Consider the following 21,638-nt stretch of genomic DNA (forward strand, 5'->3'; position numbering starts at 1 on the left):
CCTTCAGCTGAGAGAGGAATTTATTTTTTGAACCTTTGTGAATCGGCACAGACAAGTAAATCAGAATTTGCCGAAAATGTGTGCGAGTGGTTTTTTGGTGTGTAAAAGATCAGACGCGCACACACACATATATCAAAAATTCACTACATCACAAGCACCCAAATAAAGATCACGTATACTGCGATGTTTTGTAAAGGCCCAAATTCATCTGACATGTGAAAGGCAGGTAAGCAGCTCTTAAATTGCAGATGCTGGTGTACTTCAGGTTCTGTTTTTATTTTTTAGTTTTGAGTAACTAAAATGAGAAAATGGATGACTGAACTCGAGAAACAAAGTGAGCTTCTGAACAAAAGTTGGGCCATAATCTGTTATATTTAGTCACTGATGCCCCATTTAATCATTGAGTCATAGCTCTATGTGTTTGGAAATCTGTAGTGTCTGATACTGTCACACAAAAAGATGACTGCACGCCAACTTCCTGCAGCATGTTAAAGTTTTTTTTTTGTTTTTTTTTTTTTTTTAAAGTCCCTTTTTATAATACAAATGTTTGTCATTTCATATGACACTGCTTAAATATGTCACACATTGGCAAGTTGCTTAATAGCATTACAAAACTTTGTTGGGTCCAACTACAAGTACAGAAAAAAGTTTGCATCCTCAATATAAAAAAATGCATGTTTATTTAAAAATAAATAAAATTACTTTTTTAAAAAATCTGGGTGTGTTGCCGAAGAGAACATAAGACAAAATTAACAGAAATTAATATGGTTCTCACAATCCAAATGCAGGTTACACACTTTGCAATGTTTGCCACTGTGTAATCCTGTGTAAGGAAATAAAGGACTTCGTGAAAAATGCATTTATTCCAAAACAGCAGTAGCTGTAGTAGGAACTCATGAAAAAGCACCTTGGATTCAGCTAGACTGAACCCAGAGCATCTAAAACCTTTACAATATATACCTCTTGCAAACATTTGCTATCCTTTTGACTAAGATGGTCCCTTTTAATCTACTCTCATTTCTATACCATAATTTGATCAACATCTTGGTGTAAGTGTGAAAGTGACACCAGACCTCTGTTTGTGACTGGGGCATATGGCACGGGAGACAGGAACCGGAGGTGTTTGGGTTGAAATCACACCAGATCAAAACCCACTTGTCCGGCAGGCACTGTCATTTCTGATACCCCTGTTGGCACTGTCGGTAAAGGCAGGGTCAAAGTTGCAGAGAAAAGTAACTCTTTCATTTATTTATCTTTAGTAAGTGCTTTATTCTGGTCAGGGTCGCGGTGGATCAGTAACTAATCCCAGATCTGTATGCTTTTAAGAGGCAAACAGAAGAGGAGATTCAAATGACCCATTTTGCTCTGTGTTAAGAGCGTCCAGACAATCACGCAGTTAAAAAACAAATTCACGTGCACAATGAGGCAATTGACAACCACACGGGGACTTTGCCCAGGACTCTGGAGAATCTTGCGTTGTCGGTGTGATAACATTTAGGCCACACGTGTCAGAAGCTTGATTTTGTACTCATTGAAGCATTTTTGTGTGGAATTTGGATCACTGTCACACTGGAAAATTCAACCATGATCCAGTTGTAGCATTATGGTATTGACAGACAGATTTTCATTTAAAATCCCCTGGTACTTCATGCCATGTATCCTAACAAGATTCCCACAGCCTTTGGAGGAAAAACAGTCTCACATCATCCACAGATTCTCCACTAAAGCCATCAGTAGGGATTTGGGTCTTTTCTGTATAACCATCCTTCTTTTTTACACTAAACCCACCTGTGGCTGAGCATGACCCTGCATGGATATCCTAAAGTTTGCTGTGAGGTTGCTGCGGATGGTACCACACCGATACCCTAAAGATGATTGTGGATGTTCTCAATTGGACAGCCTGATGACTGCACTTGCTAAAAACTGCTCAGGTCTCATTCATAATACAGTGGCTAACCTCACTTGGATATTATAGACTTAGAAAGCTAAAACTCTATTGAAATCAACAATAACCCTCATACTTAAACTGAGGATCTTTCCAACACACTTAGCACTGCTTGACTCCATAGTATACAAGCGTAGAAGAGTAATGAGCTAAATTCTCACTATCCAGTGTCTCTCAGTTTCTTCACTCATGTCTTCTCAGGGAGTTTTCTTTGCCACCATCATTATGGATAAATCTAAATCTATATCCAGATTTCTGTAAAGCTGCTTTTTGACAATGTCCACTGTTAAAAGCTCTATATTAATAAAATCGAATTGAATTGTACCTGTGGTGTTTGTTGCCGCAGAGCCCAGGACAGAACCCAGTCCTAATCAAAGATCCAGTAGTGTCTAGTGAACCCCAGGTGCTTACATTGGTGGTTAGATGAAATGTTTCCTCTTGCATGATTTCAAAGTAGTTGTTGGCATGGAGGTTGTGCTTAATTGTAGATTTGGAGACTTTGTGATGCCAAAATGCGATTATCTTCTACCAATCTCCAGTGCTGATCCTTGAAGGAATTTTTGATTCTCTAACAATCCTTTTGCATGAGGAAAATACACTTGTGTTCTCTTCCAAGCAGTTTCATTAAAGCTCTGGTTGTTTTTAATTATTACCCTAACAATGGTATGGATAAGCAATTTTCTTACAGCCATTGCCTGATTTATGAAAATCAACACACTTTTGTCTCATTTCATTTGTGAATAACCACTTCAAAGTTCCTAAACACTAATAGTATCTGATATTATTGAAGAGGGTTTTTTATTTCCGTAGAATAAATTTACTTCAATAATAACTCAGACTTCTCTCATATGTTTAGTCTGAGGTTAAGCTAATTAACAACAAACACATTTTGCCTAAACTTTTTTAACCACAAGTGACATCCAGCCAATCCAGAGCCAATGTAAGATTTCATATTTTATTTATTACTTGTACGATTATATACATAAACAGCGATGGGGCCAAAAAGACAGTCATACTACACATCAATAAGCATTCACTGACAGGATTTATCACCATGATCCCTCTCAGCTTCATGTTGTTTTTACCAGAGAAGTCCTCTGACTGTGTGAAAACCATGAGGAAAGCTGGTATGTGTACACTGATCCCAACAGGCCACACGGAAATTCACATTACACACTTCTCCAGGTCAGGAAACTGAACTGGCAGGTCGGTTCTCCACGAGAACAATTTCAAAATCTTTTGACAAGCAAGGAAAGCCTGCCAAAAAGTCTCATGTTCAGAGCCTGCTCTTGGTAATATAGGTTCTTGTTCAGAGTCCATCCAACTCTGGAAGTTCTGAAGCAGCCGTTCATCTGAGGTAATACTCAATAGCAGCAGAGAAAGCAGCGAAACCGCCACAGCCCAGAATCCCAGCTTTCAGGCCAGCTAGAGGATAATAAATAGTTACGGTTACACCTGTTGCATATGAATAAATAACCGTGATTACAATCATGAGATGACCCAATAAAATCTTGGCTGAAGTCTATAACAGAGTGTTTGAGAAACGTGCTCTCCATGTCAGATTAGATGATGAAGATCCTCTAAGGATAGACCTTTCATTAAAGGAAATTACTACCTTCTACTTCCATCATCAATCAGTGTGATCTGGGCTTACGCACAAACAAGGTCAGATAAACAGAAATTCTTCAAAGTGAGCTTAAAGTAAGAAGGATATTTTTTCTGTCCATTGGCTTGTTTCGTTTACATTTTGCCATTTCAATGATGGTATATGTAGCTGTCCCAGGAGTTTTGCATAATCCTGTGCCATCCCCCTATTGGGGGCTTTTAGCTGGGCATTGTAGCAGCAGTCACATGCTGGACATTTTAATCAAAACATTTCTGACGCTGCCAGTGACGAAGACATGAAATCGCCACATTATGCATTTTAAAGTCATTCAACTCACGACCAAACAATGATTTGACAATGTGTGGTTTTTGTCTGCGACAAAAATCAGGGACAAAAATCGTACAGTGTAAACCAGGCGTAACAGTCAAGTTTTATAAAGGTGTGTAAATGTTAATGATGTGAATCCTACCTCTGAATCCAATCGCACCTCCAGTAATGCAGCCGCTGTACACTGCGTTCTTCCAATCTGATTTACCGCGATGCTGTGACAGGACAAAAAATGATTCTTTTATCTTTTATTTACATATTATTGCATCCACATGTATTCATTTGGCAGAATCTGGTAGGTGCTTCATGAGTACACAAAGTGACTTACAAGTGAGTCAGAATATACAAGCAAAGGTTGTAGAGGGATTTTGGACCACTCAGTTTACATCCTTAGGTTTGTACATATGGATCATCATCTTTATTTCAGAATAGTTTTTAAGTAGGTTTCTAATGGGGTGTAAAGTCTGAGATTGAGATGGACAATGTATTTTTGGTGAAAATCCCCCCATGGTGATGGATGATAAAGGTTTTTTAAGAACCTTTAAACAGGGGAAGTCAAAGGGAAAACTTACTGATTCTATAATGCACTCTGTACATGAGAACATAGCACCAACAATAGCAAAGTTTTTGGCGTAGGACATTCCTCTCTGACCCATGTCTCTCAGCACTTCTCTCACTGTGGGGGTCTTCAGTGGGTCTTTAGGATCGAACCCAACATTGGTGTCAATGCCAGCTGTGAAGACTCCAAAAGCACCTCCTAATACAAAACCTGGAAGAAAAAAAAGAAATACAATTAAAACACACAACTGAATAATGACAACATTTACAGATCAAACATCATGAAGATTTTCTCAGCTCTAGGTATTTATCTGATCAGTGTTTCCCAGTGTTCATACTGGAGTCACTCTATCTACACATCTAAGCATCCCAGCACTAACACACCTGAATCAACTCGGTCACTCACTGAGTGTTGCCAACTTAGTGGCTTTGCCGCAAGATTTGGTCACGTTTTACATTGTTTAGCAACTTTATTAAAAAAAAAAAAAAAAAAAAAAACTTAGTGACTTTATGCAGACATTAGTGACTGTCCTACACTCTATACAGCTCTCCAACTCACATCACAGCTGCTGGATATATGAGTAGAGAGAGTTAAGTTCAGTCAATAAAACCTGACTGAGTTGAGCCTACATGCCCAACGACCAATCACCGATCACCATCGTTCCCAATGACCAATCACTGATCACCATCGTTCCCAATGACCAATCACTGATCACCATCGTTCCCAATGACCAATCACCGATCACCATCGTTCCCAATGACCAATCACCGATCACCATCGTTCCCAATGACCAATCACAGATCACCATCGTTCCCAATGACCAATCACAGATCACCATCATTCCCAATGACCAATCACGAATCAGTATCTTTACCAAAGACCAATCACTGATCACCAACATTCCCGATGTGAACTTCTTCATATTAAACTCTTCTTGGTGATGTTTACAAGTAATAAAAGTGAGGTACTGCATCCTTAACCATTTCTTTCATGTCTATTTCCTGACTCACTACCACTCCTTATTTTTGTCTGGGATCTGGAGAGAAATTTAAATAATTCTGTAAATACGTTAGTGGTTGATTTAAATCTATTTGGTAAATACATAGGGGGGCATGGTGGCTTAGGGGTTAGCACGTTTGTCTCGGGGTTGGGGGTTCGAATTCCGCCTCAGCCCGGAGGGTGCGGACTTTGCATGTTCTTCCAAAAGACATGAGTTGTAGGCTGATTGGCATTTCCAAAATTGTCTGTAGTGTGTGAATGTGTGTGTGATTGTGCCCTGTGATGGATTGGCACCCCGTCCAAGGTGTCCCCTGCCTTGTGCCCTGAGTTGGATGCTAAATAGATAACTAGTTTGTAGTGCCATGACCAAATACTTCTTTCTATAAGAAATGACCTATAATCGATTACTTTATTCTATTTTTTATTCTATTATGTATGTCTTCAGAAAATCCTCCTTCGTAACACGTCCTGATACGTCATGAAAGACCATAATTAAATGAATATGCAAATTAGACAATTACGTCATTATAGCTACTTCTGAGCATGGATTTGCTGCTCTCCTCTGAAGAGTTTGCAACACTGAGCTTATTAAAGAATAAGATTAAAGTAGGTTTATTATGACAGTGTGTATGACAGACCTCCATTATTCTGCTCCATTCAAGTCCCAGTCATAAAGATCAGCACTCAGAGCACATGCACGACCTGTACCTGACTATCATTCCAAACATCAAACATGATCACTAATTCACTCCCATGAGTCTGAGTGTTGTGTTCATCTCATTACCTCCGACACACGCCAGCGTTGCTTTAAAAGCGCAGCTCTCCATTCCGCGTTCAATCATCTTCTGCTCGTCTGTTTTGTGCGGAGTCGGTAAACCGCCCATAACGCTCGGGTTCAGCTCTTTAATTTGTCTCTTGTCACCGATGAGATGATCCAAGAGAACACTGTACTGTAGATGAACATTTTCGGCTCCGGACACTGCTGTGGATTGAGCTGAAACGCTCGCTTGTGAAGCATCGCTGCTCCTCACGGGCGCCGCCATGATGAAGCTGTGCGTTCGACAGCCTGGTAAATCTATCCAAGCACAACTATTTCTTGATTCGACACAATCTCAAAAACGGTAAGTAAGCGCCTTCATACAGGACATAACCAGCAACAAATACAGAAATCTTAAACACACACAAAAGTTTTAAACAATTTTGTGTGTTTTTTATTATATTATGGCATATAATTCTGTATTCGCTGTAGAGCTTTTTAACACATAAAAATTTCTGTGCAGCAGATTCAACACGATGAAGGTCGCAGCTGAATAGCAAATGGCCCCCTAGCGGTTATATAATGAACTACATACAGTGGATTGACCTTGTGAAACATGGCTTAAATGGATTAAAAAAAATGAATATTCACAGAAGCTTATATACATAAGCTACAATCAGCAGTAATTTTACAAGCACTGTGTTTAAAACCAAAGGAATGAATTAGCACTGTTATCTATAGCCTAGGCCTACGCCACTGAGACGGTTTACACCAGAGGTCATTAATTAGATTTGATCTGATGTTAAACTCTCTGAGAATAAAATACTGTTTGAGGTAGATATACTGCGGTATTTTCTTTCATTCATTCATCTTCAGTAACAGTTTTGTCCTGGTCAGGGTCGCAATGGATCCGAAGCCTATCCCGGGAACCCTGAGTGTGCAGTGGGAATCTGGGCCTTCGCAAGTTCTGACTCCACACAGTGACTCCACACAGTGACTCCACACAGTGACTCCACACAGTGACTTCTCACAGTGACTCCACACAGTGACTCCACACAGTGACTTCTCACAGTGACTCCACACAGTGACTCCACACAGTGACTCCACACAGTGACTTCTCACAGTGACTCCACACAGTGACTCCTCACAGTGACTCCACACAGTGACTTCTCACAGTGACTCCACACAGTGACTCCTCACAGTGACTCCACACAGTGACTCCACACAGTGACTTCTCACAGTGACTCCACACAGTGACTCCTCACAGTGACTCCACACAGTGACTCCACACAGTGACTCCACACAGTGACTCCACACAGTGACTTGGAGACTATAGCATATGATTTACATCCTTTTCATATTTAAACCATTCATTGATCCCTCTTGCCCTGTGAATGGGAACATTTTCCTCCTGGAAGAGACCACTCCCATGAGAGTAGAAATGTTTCAGCATACTATAAAGATGATCAGTCAGACTAAGTTTGTATTGATTTGCAGTGACTCTTTTCAGCATATGCTAAGAGAATGGTATAGGCCTGAATGATTGCCCCTAATGACACTTTATGTCTCTATATATAGTATATAGCTGATTTGAAAAGGAAAGTACTGCTGATTAACAGATGATTAACACAAACTCTGAGGCAAGACTCAACTTTTTTTTTTTTTACTCCACTTTCTCGTAATTCGGTTCTTTTATTCAAAATGCTACATCCCAGGGCAGCTGAACTCTCGGGAGAAAGCGCTTACTGCACTCTTCTGAGTACATGAGCTCACAGATGCTCAAGACTGACTAGTGTTGCTCTGATTGACAGGGAAGTTTTTGGGACCCCTGGCCCTGTCTGTGATTTCACTGGGATTTGAGCTCACAAACTCCTGATTATAGAACAAATGCTTTTCTGCTCCATACTTTAAACTCCAAAATACATATGTCTGTATAATGCAAATTCAAAACTGCAGCTAGCAACACTCTAACAAATAGGGGTTAAGCATGAGACACATAACAGAGAAAGTCTTCCCAAAGCTTTCTTCAACTTTCAGCCTCATAGTACCATCAGAGTACCATCAAAGTACCATCAGCCTCATAACCACAACTTTGTCTCTCTGAAAAACTAGTCCAATCTCTAAAATGACAAATTATAGACCAATTTACAAATTCTCTTAAAAAAGCATTCAACAAACATATACACGTAAACCTTTACTAACAGCAGAATTCAATGAGTGGCATTAGATTTCCACTGAGTTTTGAGCAAACAAGTAAAAGTTTTCTCCTTACAGGAAGCATGTTAAAAGTCATATCTGTCACAATCACACAAACATGCTACAGATGCAGCGAAAAAGAGATAGAGAAAAAACACTAGAGTATTCCAGGGCAGATCTACTTCCTGTTCCCCAGTCGCATACCTTACAGATGATGCCAATCTGAACATGTCTACAGGCTGGTACCACCAGTGGAGCCGTCTGGCCTTAGAGATACTGTAAATACACAATTACAACACAGAAGCTTCAATATTTTGAGTGTGATATGTGCTATTTTAAGTGGCCATTTGAAAAACGTTTCTTCACATGTGCCTTGACCCCAATTCTACTATTGGTCTTGGCTGGGGAGCACGTTGGTGGCATTAATAGTTTTGTTTTTATTATCTTATACAATAAGTCACTTATCTTGTATCACATGTGATGCCATACTGACATTCTTTTTATAAACCTCATAACTTTTTAATACCCTTTAACCTAAAAATGTTGTTGTCATGTTCAGTTTAAACGCTAGATGGCAGTGTTGCTTGAACATTAATGATTGCTTGTTGATTATGTTGATTTGTAAATGTTACAAATCACAGATCATTAAATCTGTAGAAGACAGCTGGAAAAAGTCACCTCTCAGGATTTAGTCATGAGTTGTTACTCTCAAGCAGATGTTTATTGTGTTTATTGGTTTATTGTGAATGAAGACTTCTGTGACACATCAGTTTCAGACGAGAAGCAGATAACGAGAAGCTGCCTGCATGGCCTAATCTAATCTGACTGTTTTGTGTTACATATTTTATGTTATTCTATCACACAGAGTCTCAAGATGAACTGGAAATGAACAGAAAATGATATTTCAATAATACACAAATACAGACAATCATCCTATAGACTATTTTTGACTCAGTTAATGAGCATTCATTATTCATTATGCATAATATAATGTGTTCTATACTTTTCAAAGGGGTTTGGGTGGCTAATATTTCTAACTCTTGTGAAAGACAAACAGAAAAGAGTTGTGTTGTAAGGTTCAAATATCATTCACACACTCTTAATAACATGGGCCCCAGAACAAAGGCAGTTTTCACAGGTGTTGTCTAGTGACACTTTGGCGGTGCATAGTTTGTTAAAGCAATCCAGTCACAATAGACCCATGATTCCTTTGATAAAGAAAGGCTTCCTCAAGTTACAATGTAATGGCAATCAGAAATTACAGGCAAACTTTCAAGTTTTACCACTTTGTATGGCATACTGATCCGTTCATACCCTACAGATTTGATCACCTTCACATCAGCATTAATTTCCACAGGAATCACATAGATCTTAATCAGCAGTGCTGCTCATCTCTGTTCCAGGAAAATGAATTTTATATATATATATATATATATATATATATAAGAGAGAGAGAGAGAGAGAGAGAGAGAGAGATACATAGATAAACAAGCAGAGCTGTGAGCTGTGAAACCAAGCAGTGGTTTTGCTCTTATGTTATCTTGATCTTATTAAGATTTCTAATTGTGCAAGCAGTTTGTCATATTTTTCCTAGAAGTGAGATGAGCATCATTGCTAATTGAGATCTACGTGATGTCTGGGTGATGTCTGATTAGAAGGTGGTTATATATTTAGGTCAGGTCCATAAGTATGACACAAGTGGCACAATTTTCGTAATTTTGCCTCTGTACACCACCACAATGGATTTGAAATGAAGCAAATTAATTTAAGGGTTTAACAAAAATATTTTAATTTAAGGGGTTTAATTTAAGGGTTTTAACAAAAATATTGCATTAACCCTTTAGGAATTACAGCCAAAAGTAATTGGACAAACTAACATAATCATAAATATTAGGAATATTTTTAATACTTGAATGTAAATCCATTGTAGTCGATGTCTGGAAGTTTGGAACTGATGGACATCATCATGAGATGATTTACTGCAAATGCTTTCAGTTGCTGCTGGTTTGTGGGTGTTTCTGCTTTCAGTTTTGTCTTCAGTAAGTGAAAAACATGCTCAATTGGGTTGAGGTCAGGTAACTAACTTGGCCACATTCCATTTACAAGCGCTTGGGTTGCTTTTGCGGTACATTTTGGGTCAATATCTATCTGTACCGTGAAGCACTGTCCTATCAGTTTTGCAGCATTTGTCTGAATCTGACCAGAAAGCATAGCTCTGTACACTTCAGAATTCATTCTGCTCCTTCTATCAGCAGTCACATCATCAATAAACACCAGTGACCCAGTTCCATTGGCAGCCATACCTGCCCATGCCATAACACTGCCGTGGAATTTGAGTTTTGAGAACATGGGCTCCAGACTTCAGGCAGTCATTGACTGCAAAGGATTTTCATCCAAGTATTAAAATTATGGTTATTTTTACAATTATGTCACTTTGTCCAAATACCTTTGAGCCCCTGAAAATGAAGGTACTTTGCTGAAAATGGCTGTAATTCCTAAATGGTCATTTTTGTGGAACCTCTTAAAATAAAGCTGGAAGTCTAGAGATTGAAGTCTTGCTTATGAGACTACTCTGAGCCAAATGTTGCATGTTTGCTCATATAAGAACAAATGTGGCTACAAGGGAATGGACGGAAGAAGAGGGAGAGCACATCTATCAGTTTCTCAAGTAATGGAGTTAATAGAGTGACATGAAACCTGTACTAGCCTGTTCAGTGACACAGACTGCTTTTTTTCATATGTTTTTGTACTTATATCAGTATTGCCACACAGTTTTTGGAGTACACCAGTAACACAGAACATGGTTTCATTAACAGGAGTAGGTATTCTGGGACTAGCAATAAAAACATCACCACCCTTGGACACTCAAGCTATGGTCAAGTAAGCAGCATTTTCTTTACTATTTTTCACACCCTCTGCAACACCGCTTTGTCTTTTAAAATCTGCTATCTCTATCCCGAGATTCAAAGGAGGGTATTTACAAAAAAAAAAACCTATAATTAACACAGTAGAACAGAAAATCATGTGGAGGTATAATTTGAGACCTCATGCAGGTTTAATTCCCACCCTGCAATGGAAAATTGTGTATAATTCTTATAACAGATGCATATCACATCAATGGTGCAAGAAGAGAACAAGGCACATTCATGTTCTGACCTAAATTAACTGTCTTTTTTTATATACCAGAAATTTCTGGAAATTCAACCTCCTGAGATCCTCAGTTACAGTAACAGCAGTACTATCAGTGACTGAAGGATCCCTCATAGCTCCCACAGCTGGCTCTGCAGTAGGGGTTATATTAATATATCTACATTGAAACTGGACAGTTAAACTTGTTTTTTTCCCCAATTTTTCCAAGCTGTCCAGTTTTGGCGAACCTGTACTAACTGTAGCCTTAGATTCCTGTTCTTTACTGACAGTAGTGGAACCCAGTGTGGTCTTCTGCTGTTGTATCCCATCTGCCTCAAGGTTTCACATGTGTGTTCTGAGATGCTTTTCTGCTCACCACAGATTTAAAGAGTAGTTATTTGAGTAACTATAGGCTTCCTATAGGTTCCGCTCGAACCAGTTTGGCCATTTTCCTCGGACCTCTCTTATCAACAAGATGTTTCTGCCGACAGAACTGCTGCTCACTGGATGTTTTTTTTTGTTTGTTTTTTTGCACCATTCTATGTAAACTTATAGACAGTTGTGTGCAAAAATACCAGGAAATCAGCAGTTTCTGAAACACTCACACCAGCCTGTCTGGCACCAACAACCATGCAATGGTCAAAGTGACTGAGATCACATTTTCCCCCCATTCTGATGTTAACATGAACTGAAGCTCTTGACATGTAATTGCATGAATAAGCAGGTGTAAAGGTGTCAGCTTCACAATTTGATTCAATTAGATTCTCATAATATTTTGAACAAAATCGTTATGAAAAATTATGACTGAAAAGACTCTTATTTCTGCATCATAAACAATGCAAAACAATGTGCATTTTGGTCTGTATAAAACTAATTAAACTCTGAGTTCTGAAAAAAAGAGCTCTTTCTAAGGCACTGTAGATCTCAGCGGCGCAGGGCTGGTGTTGTTTGAAAACAACTGAAGAGCTCTTTTTAACGGTTATAACATGGTGGTTTAACCGTATAATCTATAATGCGTGTTCATTGTGAGTCTAACCTATCAGTCAGCGTGCTCTATACATATTGTAACTCTATGGGTTGTGCAGATTAGGACCGCTGATGTTCAAACAGTGCAATTGCATTAGATGCATAATTAACAGAACACTCACATACATGATGTGAATCGCACAATTTCCTGATGCATCATCACATTTCTGTCAGGTTTCAATATGTAAATGCAAGTCATATGAAACCAGTGTAGTGGAAGGAGGTGGAGTGTGTAGGATCTGGGGGATTTTTTTTTTTTTCAGCTGTGTTTTTGTGCCATTTTCTGTTGTTTCTAATATCATTTTCTGTTGACTTGCCACAAAAAAGTTTGTGTTCTTTAAACACAACCAACCTGTTCAACCATTTCTGCTCCATAAAGAAAGGCCCATGACCTTTAACTGTTCCAGAGTTACCTTCAAGGTGCTTCCTTTTGTGTATGAAGCACCACACTGGACAAATAAAGACACTAACCTATTCCTGATTAACTTATCACGGTATACTAGTATACTGACACACCTCTACTTGAGAACCAGGCCAAAGGGTTTTTCGGTGTCATTCTGAGCAAGAAGGAAAGCGTTCGTCTCATCCACCATAAAAGAATCTCTAACAGTCCCCCTTCATTCTTTGATAAATCCCTTCCTTTTGAAGTATAAAATTACAATGCTTACAACCCTAATGCGTATAATGACATGTTTAATGAACAGTCTTCACTTACACGTATTTGAAATGCCACAAACATGTGCTGACACATACACACAGCAGCAGCTCTGAGCTGAGAGGCAGGCCAGTGCACGCTCCTTGCCAACAACACCTTAATTTTACATGCAACTCTAAAACCATGTACTTGATTTTATCCTTATTTACAGTGATTCTATCACTTGTGTGCTTCCTTGATTTTTTTTTTTTTGCTGAGTCATCTGTGATGGTGTGATGATAAAGCTACGAAACTCAAATAGTCAGTCAATATGAGCTTATAAGCTGAATAAGAGAAATTGTATGGGTGTTGCAATTAACCTTGCAGAATTTCCTGGGTTTTTTTTTTAGTTCACAAAGAAATCACACAAATTTTATGGCTGGACTCAAATATACAATGTACAATAAATGTAAAATTATTGTACTTTGTAAGCAGTGTATATGAAAATATCAGAAATTCACCAGTGTGTTTTGTCACCTGGTAACTGAAATCAAAACAAGTTTATTGAATCACACTGTTCACTGATGGAATGCTGTCTCTTTCTCTTCCCCCCATCTCTTCCACTTTTCAGCTCTTGCATAACTGGAATGTTGGTATTCAGGACTTTGGTTCTTCTTTCAGTCCAAAAATAAAAATTGTAGAACATAACGGGCTGCTATCTTCACTCCTTCACTCTTTTAAACACACACACTCACACACAAAGCCTAATAGATAAAGATAATACCTTTATTAGATTTATTTTTGTATTTGGCAGCTACATCTTTCCTACAGACATCAGACTAGTTTGAAAATATTTTAAAAATATAAAATATATGCTAGAACATATAGATATAATTTATTATACAATTACATTGTGAAAAATACAGTATTAAAACACTATGCAAGCTTTTAATATCATTACTGCTCACTACTATTAAATATCAAGCATCCTTTGCCTAATGCACAAGACGCTGTATAACCAGCACAGGTTAAAGCTGCATTGTGTGGTTAAAAAACACTATGATTAAACTATTCTGAAATATATAAATAAAGCAAATGCTGAGTTCTGAGTAAGTCTGGTTCCTGTGACTGTCCTAGGTATCTATAGTCAAGACGATAAAAAAAAGAAAATCACATTCAGGCTTAATGGGTTAAATAATAGCAGCACATGCACAAATTAGACAGAAAGTGCAAACATGCTAAAATGGGAAAACGGGGCTAATGTGAAAGACAGGCGGCATATAAAAAGACAGCGAAAATCAGATAGCACACATACATCTAGCCAACACTGTCATGATGACATTGCAAAAATGTAACCAGGAGCTCATTTGCTAATGGGGAAGACAGCACAACATTGGTTTAACTTTCAGAGTTGGGGCATTAGTCAGTGGCTGATTGTGTCACCCACAGTGCAAAATGTGTTAACAAACTAAAAACACAACATCAGAAGACACACAACATTAACTCGAAATGGAGAGGTTAGAAGAAAGCGAGTCTACAGAGGATATTTACAGTAAGAGGATATATAAACTTACATGAATCTACTCATGCTTTTTTCTGTGCTTGTTTTTATCAAGGGCATTCATATGATGTTGATTTAGATAAGGTGTCAACGTTGCATGGCATTAATATGAGTGTGTGAATACTGAAAAGGAAGCTTGGTTATTCAGAACAAAGAATTACTCTTCACTGTAATAACATACACGTCTGAAAAAGTGTGGGTTTTTCTGCACCATGTAGTCATATGCAATGTTCAATTAGCAACAAACATGTGATGTTCAATAAAGACTCACACTTTCCTTTTGAGTTGTTTCTGAATTTACTGTGTTTTTGGTTTTTGCTGTAGTGTTTTCTGATTTGTTGCTGATCTTTTGATTTGTGTTTGCATTTACGGGCCACCATAGGTTATCAGCTAAACAAGACCTCAAAAAGTAGGTCACATATATTAATCACAGGAAGAAACCTGCATGAAGGAAATGTTTTTATCTGCTTTTTGCAAAGATCAGCAGGATGAAATGATGCCCTGCAACATTGATAGGTTTAGATAAAAAAATTTATACGCAGGGATGTCTGGACAGAGCAGATGATAAAATAACAAATTAACTAAGATATAAATTAAACATGTCATGATGACATTTGTGTGCTATCTGGGAAGAGTCAGGGAAGACCACAGTAAATAATGGTATGGCTTTTTGACGCTGGAGAGAGCTGAGGGAGCGATGTGGCGATAGCGCTACTTCTGGAGAAAGTTATTATTTTACTTTGCATAGTCTTATTTCTAGCAGAATTTATCATCCAAAACATTAAGTCCCAATAGTTACTGCCCAAGTGAATGACTGGTATAGGAAGGCTACCTGTAATATTACATTACTAACATTATTTTGCTTATGTAGATGACTGCCAGCATCCCAATTTTGGCTAAATGAGTGAGTCTTTTTACATGTAGCTAGCTCACCTTAACAATAGCCAAACAAATAGTTACCTAATAGAGGTCTTATTAATATTCGCCATGTTCATATTTTTTCTTTAAATTGAATCAGATGTGTAAACATTATCTTAGGCAGATCTGAAGGGAGAGGAGGAATTTATAGCTGTTTGTTTTTAGCAGTCATCTAGCACTTGTTAAATTCATTCAGATTCAGAATCACACAATGCTGCTTTAAACTCACTGGGTCGCTTCCCCTTTTGTTAATTTGATATTCAACGCATTTGTCAAAGTATTGGTCCTAAGTAAACACTTTGCCATGAGTTGTATAATCCACAAGAAGGAGAGAAGCTAGCGTTTATGTAACAACATTTATTTAATGCTACACTAGCTCTGAAAGGCCCACACTGAACAAGGCTCTTTTAAAATGGAAACCATTCATTTAGTTCAGAAACCCTTGAATAACAGTTTTGTTGTTGATGAAGTGGCCTTTACTGAGCATGGTCATTTTGTTGAGTGGCCACTGCTTTGTAAACAGTCAGGAGAAACTTTCAGGTCCAGCAGTTTAAGGACACTAAGCCTTACTCAAACCTTCATCTGATTCCTGACACTCCAGATTTCCTACAAATACAACAAAATGAAATGAAAACAGACCTTTACCATCCCCTTGGCTCATTGGTGAACTGTTAATATAATTGTCCCACAAATAATATACTGTGTGGAAGCATTATATTTAGTCCTCAAGCTATCGATAATTAAAAAAGTAGCAACTTATTGAAGGGTTCTGCATATCAGAGAACTGGACCACTTCACACATAAAAGCCCACAGTGAGAAGTATCTGTATGGCCATGGAGACACAGGGAACTTGAGCAATGGTGTAGGCTAGTGAGCGTGTCGGCGCTTTTAGGGCACACAAGTAGGCCACACTGTGCACGATCCGACCCAAGAAGAAGACCAGGAAATGACCTTGTGCTATAACCAGTGATGGCCCCGTCATGGAGTAGATGGCACCCAGAAACAAGAAGGGAAAGATATTTTCCATGTCGTTCCTATGAGCTCTGAAACACACACACAAACATACACGGAACTGTTAGAATATGTAAATACTTCTGAAAAGATTTGGCCCCTGATGAGGCATAGTCGGAAATTCCTTATGTGGATACTTGCGTCGATGCATGCATACACAAGAAAGCCATGACATCTGTTTTAGATCATCTAGCTGAGTTCTATGTGATTCAGTGTCTTGACAGTATGCCCAGATGCTTAGGTGTCTGCCAACATCATTCAAACACTAACAAAACTTTTACTCACCACAGTCAGATTTACTTGCGTAATCATTCCTCAAGTACAGTAAGTGCTTATATTCAGTGTATGAAATGGTAATGATATTCCTGTTTGCTCATAAAATATGTGGCATCTACAGCTGGAATTTCACAAGATCACACAAGATGAGGAGCAACAGTGTGGACCAGGGCTGCAAAATCCTGCATTACCCAACTTTCTCTGCTCAACAAAGCCAAACAAAAAATGTTTTCATTTGAAAACTATTTCCTCCCTTCGGATATTTTCCCTTTCATCTGTTTCATATCAGAAAATGCCCATTATTCAGTTCCTTTAAGAAGGAAACTCTCGAAAACAGACTGATAACTCAGACTATCAGACTCAGGCTGATAATACCAGCACAATTTCTTATAAGTCATCCATATTTTATAACCAGTGGAATGCCTTGGACACACTGCAAGATTTATACAATCCTAATCAATTTTGAAAATATCAGAGACCTAGATAATGGCAGCTTTAACTATTTTTGTCTTGGATTGTCCTTCAGTCTTCATTTGTTTCAGAGAAAACACTGCTGTAAACCACAAATGTAGTTCAATCTATTTTAAATGTTATGGGTGCTGTGTTTACATCAGCACTACCTATAAAATCATTGTGTATTAATTGGAATTGTGTGTATGTTGGATAAATGTATGACTACTAAAATAAAAATTAGCTAAACAATCAGTTGGAAATTCACTGGTGTTAATTGCATGCTTCTTATCATACTTACATTGAAAACTGTATTTTATAGTGTAGATTCAGTGATGATGTTCTAAGGCAAACCATATTATCTTAGCTGCATATAGTGTTCTATCATGCAGACTTTTTTACATCTACACAGTCATTCCACACAACTGTCAGAACTACCTGGTTAGTTTCAACAGTTAGACCAAGAATTCAAACATTCCTGCAGTGAGTCCCATGAGAACAGAGCTGGGAGATTCTCTCTGGAGCAACAGCTGGAAATGAACAGGCCTGTAATAATTCAGAGCACAATAGAAGTGGAATGTTTGTAAAAAAATTTAAAAAAAAAATTGTTCAGTAATAACATTCTTAATCTGCTCCAATCCTCTGCTGGAGGAGGAAGGAAAGGGATTGGGTTTGAAATGGACTTAACTTGGAATTGAGTCAAAAGAAACACTGGATTTGTTTAGCCAGGCAGTGCAAACTCATTTTTAATCTTTTATTTACCTTGTATATAATATTTCCATTTAAGGTTAAACAATGTGTAATCACACTCAGCTACATGATCAACAGAAATGAGCCTTTCTGCAAATTCCAATCATTCCTGTATGTCCAGTTGGTTTGTTAAAAAAAGAATATAAAAAAGAAATGCATGAAAAGGGTGATAAAATGACTCTAATTAAAGTGCCCTTGTTTACTGCTATAAAACTAGTCCTAGTTTTTATCTGTGAAGATCTGGCAGGAAATGAGTTTCCTGGCAGGGGACGAGTATGAATCAGTTATCTGAACTGCATCATGCTTTTAGTCCGAAGTAGTAGCTCAGTGGTTAAGATGTTGGCCCTCTGATTGGAAGGTCAAGAGCTCAAATCCCAGCGCCACCAAGCTGTCACTGCTGGGCCCTTGAGCAAGGCCATTAACCCCTCAACTGCTCAGTTGTATAAATGAGATAATTGTAAGTCGCTCTGGATAAGGGCGTCTGCCAAATGCCATAAATGTAAATGTAGTCTAACTGTGAACAATGATGCCAGCCTTGGAAACAGTGGAACTGACAGTGAGGAATGGTGGATAGTTATGTCTGAGGTGACAATATTTTGACTAGTGAATGTCCTGACTGGCTAATTCTGGAGAGGGTTCTCAAAAAAACATAAAAATGAACTATTTGTTGTGGCCTCACAACAAATAGTTCATTTTTATGTGTTAATCAGAGAAATAGGCAGATCAATAATTGGTGAATAAATAGGCTAACGGAATGAACCCTCCATCCATAAAAACATTTGAGGCTCATTCAGGGTTTATCTTTCTTTTCAAACAGCAAATGTGTCAATGAACATCGTATAAAATTGACTAATCAAAGTTGATGCACCCAGCCATGCTTTTCTGTTAAAAAAAAAACAACTAAATCTTGCAGGGGAAAAAACGAAAGAAAAAAATTGAGAAGTAGCCAAAAATGAGCAAAAACAACTTCTTTTAGAAACATCCCACCCACAAGTCTGAGAAGGAGGCCCATAGGGTGCAGAATTTGGAGCTGTGTCACTTTAAAGGCGGGGAAAGATTCAGCCCAGATGTTCAGACATCCAGTGTTGCCAGATTGGGCAGATTACATCCTGTTGGTGGTGATTTTATCACAAAATGCAGGAAGACAGCCTCGCTCTACTATGTTTCTAGTTAATTGTAAGGCTGTTGAATTGAATTGGAAGGGAAGACCATGACATATACAACCAGGATGAACACACACGAGATCCCATCTTATAGCCCCAGTGATCAGTAGACATAACACGTTTTGGTCAAATTCCCCTTTTGCAAGTAGAGCATTCCCATTTTTTACATTTCATAGGTTACTGTGCACTGGAATGTCTGCTGTTGTTTTACTTTCCGTGCATTGCTGATAAAGGTGTTTACATTCTTACCTGTTGCAGCGCTCCACGTACGGGTCTGTGCGGCAGAACTGTGGTCCTCCATGGCGGTCTGCATCCTCCGGATTAGCAAAAGCCTGGAGAATAATGATAGTCATCATGCATCATGAAACAGCCTGTAGATGTATTGCAGCAGTTGAGTCTAGTCAGAAGTTATCTTTATGTATGTGTCTGTATTCCATGATTGTGGTGCCATTTAGCCTTTGCATTTTTCAACACTGAATATAATTAAACATGCATTTAACCACTCAAAATGAGTTAGCCCATCTCTGAATATCGTTTTTTGTTTTACACGGTTTATTTTGCTTATAATTGCTGCATTTTGCTCTTAAATGAGTAACAAATTGAGGGTTTTTTTGATCATAGATTAACAAATACACAAAATTTGGTTAACTAGTATCCATACTAATGGCATGAGGAGATTAAAGACATTCTAACAGTTTACTTAAAATCATCTTTTAAATAATAATTTGCTTTCAATCCAATAATTTGGGTAACAGGTTTGTAGTTTCAAAGTGACCTGAAAAATCACTGAAAATAAATAAATAAATAAAGAATTAGAGAACTTAATTTTCTTCTTCCCATGATCTTCAGGAAATCTGGATGATGTAACTGCCGGTTAAACGCATCACTTGTGGAATATTTCAAATATTTCATAGGAGTGAATGCGTTCAGGTGAACAGCTGAACGAATGTTGTGCGATGCAACTAAAATGTACAATTTTCATAACCTGTAATGGATGACTCGTGGAACAAGATGTTTCGTGAGATGTTAAATGGAGTCACGTGTAAATAATAGTATTTTAATGTGTCTGAAGCAGTTTGCAAGTGCTGTAGAGGTTTTATTAAAGTTTTAAGTACACTTTACCTATGTTTGTAATGCCTTTAACTTAAATGCATGTTTGTAAATGTAATATCAGTGGGACACAAATTGCACCCCAAAAGTGGAATCGAACATAAATCTTATTTCTGGTATGAAAATATATATTTCTCAGGAAAACAGAAACAGAAATGACTGACCAGAAAGGTATAAAATGATATCAAGGTAATGTTGGAAGAAACATCATTAAACATCTGCAACATCTGTAAAATCTACCTTGCATATTATTTTTTTTGTGTTTGATCATTTCGAAGTAAGGGTGTGCAAACTTTTGCGCTCTGTGAATAGGATTAGTTGCAAAAGACTGAACACTGCATTCCGGTGCGAGGAAAAGCATCCAGAGTGAATCTTTGCTGTCTGCTAAACTTTTGCAGTTCCAGTTCCAGCTGCACCAAAACAACACTCTGCCCCACTACCAGGCTGCAAGCATGCAGGCATGCAAGTCTTTTACAGTGATCGTGAGCTGCATTTGAGCCTCTTTTTACCTTTTTCCGCAGCCTCACTTGTCCAGTGATGACAGCAATGGTGTACATCTTCAGGATTAAGAGCGTGCTGTAGAACACAAAGCAGGAGAAGACCGGGTTTTCTAGCATGGCGTCCATTCCGTCCACACCGCACCGGAGCGCAGATCCTGAGGCGCACTGGACTCCACCGCGCTTTATATGAGCAATCTCACTTTTGGGAAGCTCTGAGTCACACACATCAGAGCACAACTTTCACTGACGAGCTTCCGTTCACCCCAGCCTCCCCCCTCCTTCAGATTTCCCCCTGTCTCTCTGCTTCTCTGCTCTTCCCTATGTTACAGACATTAGTCAGTTTCCATATTTTACGCTGCGTCAGTGCTTCCCACTGCTGCTGCTGCTGCTGGAATCCCTGCATTGCACATATTAGTGCTTTTCCTGCTGGAACACGCAAGCCTGCTTCCTTTAATCTGTCTACCAGCAAAGCAGAAAAAAAGAGAGGTGTAGAGGTATAGAGGTATAGTATAGAGAAGTATAACATATTTGTGCAACTCATTTAAACCCCATAGTATAATGATTGAAGTGAAAACTGTGAAATTCTTTTCATATTCTTCTGCACCATGATTTTGTGTAACACCATTTTTCTAGTTAATAACAAATGATTGAAATCATATCCAGATGGAGGAATAGAGGTCTGTTTAACCAGGTCTGTTTATTACCCTAATGAACAGCTTG

At 38.4% G+C, this 21,638-nt stretch overlaps 2 protein-coding genes across 2 annotated transcripts; both read right to left on the reverse strand.

The window, feature by feature from the left end:
- Positions 1-2,886: 2,886 nt before the first annotated feature.
- timm22 (translocase of inner mitochondrial membrane 22 homolog (yeast)) lies at positions 2,887-6,523 on the reverse strand. Its single transcript, XM_026922289.3, has 4 exons — positions 6,221-6,523; positions 4,451-4,647; positions 4,021-4,093; positions 2,887-3,370 (listed from the first exon to the last, which is right to left on the reverse strand). Exons 1-4 carry the CDS (start codon positions 6,477-6,479, stop codon positions 3,294-3,296), a joined length of 606 nt encoding a protein of 201 aa, XP_026778090.2. The 5' UTR covers positions 6,480-6,523; the 3' UTR covers positions 2,887-3,293.
- A 7,420-nt stretch (positions 6,524-13,943) lies between these two features.
- On the reverse strand, positions 13,944-21,222 carry ptges (prostaglandin E synthase). Its single transcript, XM_026922513.3, has 3 exons — positions 20,928-21,222; positions 19,558-19,640; positions 13,944-16,701 (listed from the first exon to the last, which is right to left on the reverse strand). The coding sequence occupies exons 1-3, from the start codon at positions 21,042-21,044 to the stop codon at positions 16,452-16,454; spliced, it is 450 nt and encodes a 149-aa protein (XP_026778314.1). The 5' UTR covers positions 21,045-21,222; the 3' UTR covers positions 13,944-16,451.
- Positions 21,223-21,638: the final 416 nt, after the last annotated feature.

Source organism: Pangasianodon hypophthalmus, chromosome 27, assembly GCF_027358585.1.
Source record: "Pangasianodon hypophthalmus isolate fPanHyp1 chromosome 27, fPanHyp1.pri, whole genome shotgun sequence".
NCBI classification, from domain to species: Eukaryota; Metazoa; Chordata; class Actinopteri; order Siluriformes; family Pangasiidae; genus Pangasianodon; species Pangasianodon hypophthalmus.

Excerpts from the sequence above, each read along its gene's own strand:
- ptges (XM_026922513.3), bottom strand. The coding sequence starts at position 21,044 with ATGGACGCCATGCTAGAAAACCCGGTCTTCTCCTGCTTTGTGTTCTAC. Across the intron at positions 19,641-20,927 it reads AAGTGAGGCTGCGGAAAAAG|GCTTTTGCTAATCCGGAGGA; the intron begins GTAAAAAGAGGC and ends ATTATTCTCCAG. Across the intron at positions 16,702-19,557 it reads TACGTGGAGCGCTGCAACAG|AGCTCATAGGAACGACATGG; the intron begins GTAAGAATGTAA and ends TGTGTGTTTCAG.
- timm22 (XM_026922289.3), bottom strand. The coding sequence starts at position 6,479 with ATGGCGGCGCCCGTGAGGAGCAGCGATGCTTCACAAGCGAGCGTTTCA. Across the intron at positions 4,648-6,220 it reads AACGCTGGCGTGTGTCGGAG|GTTTTGTATTAGGAGGTGCT; the intron begins GTAATGAGATGA and ends TTTTTCTTCCAG. Across the intron at positions 4,094-4,450 it reads CAGAGTGCATTATAGAATCA|CATCGCGGTAAATCAGATTG; the intron begins GTAAGTTTTCCC and ends GTCCTGTCACAG.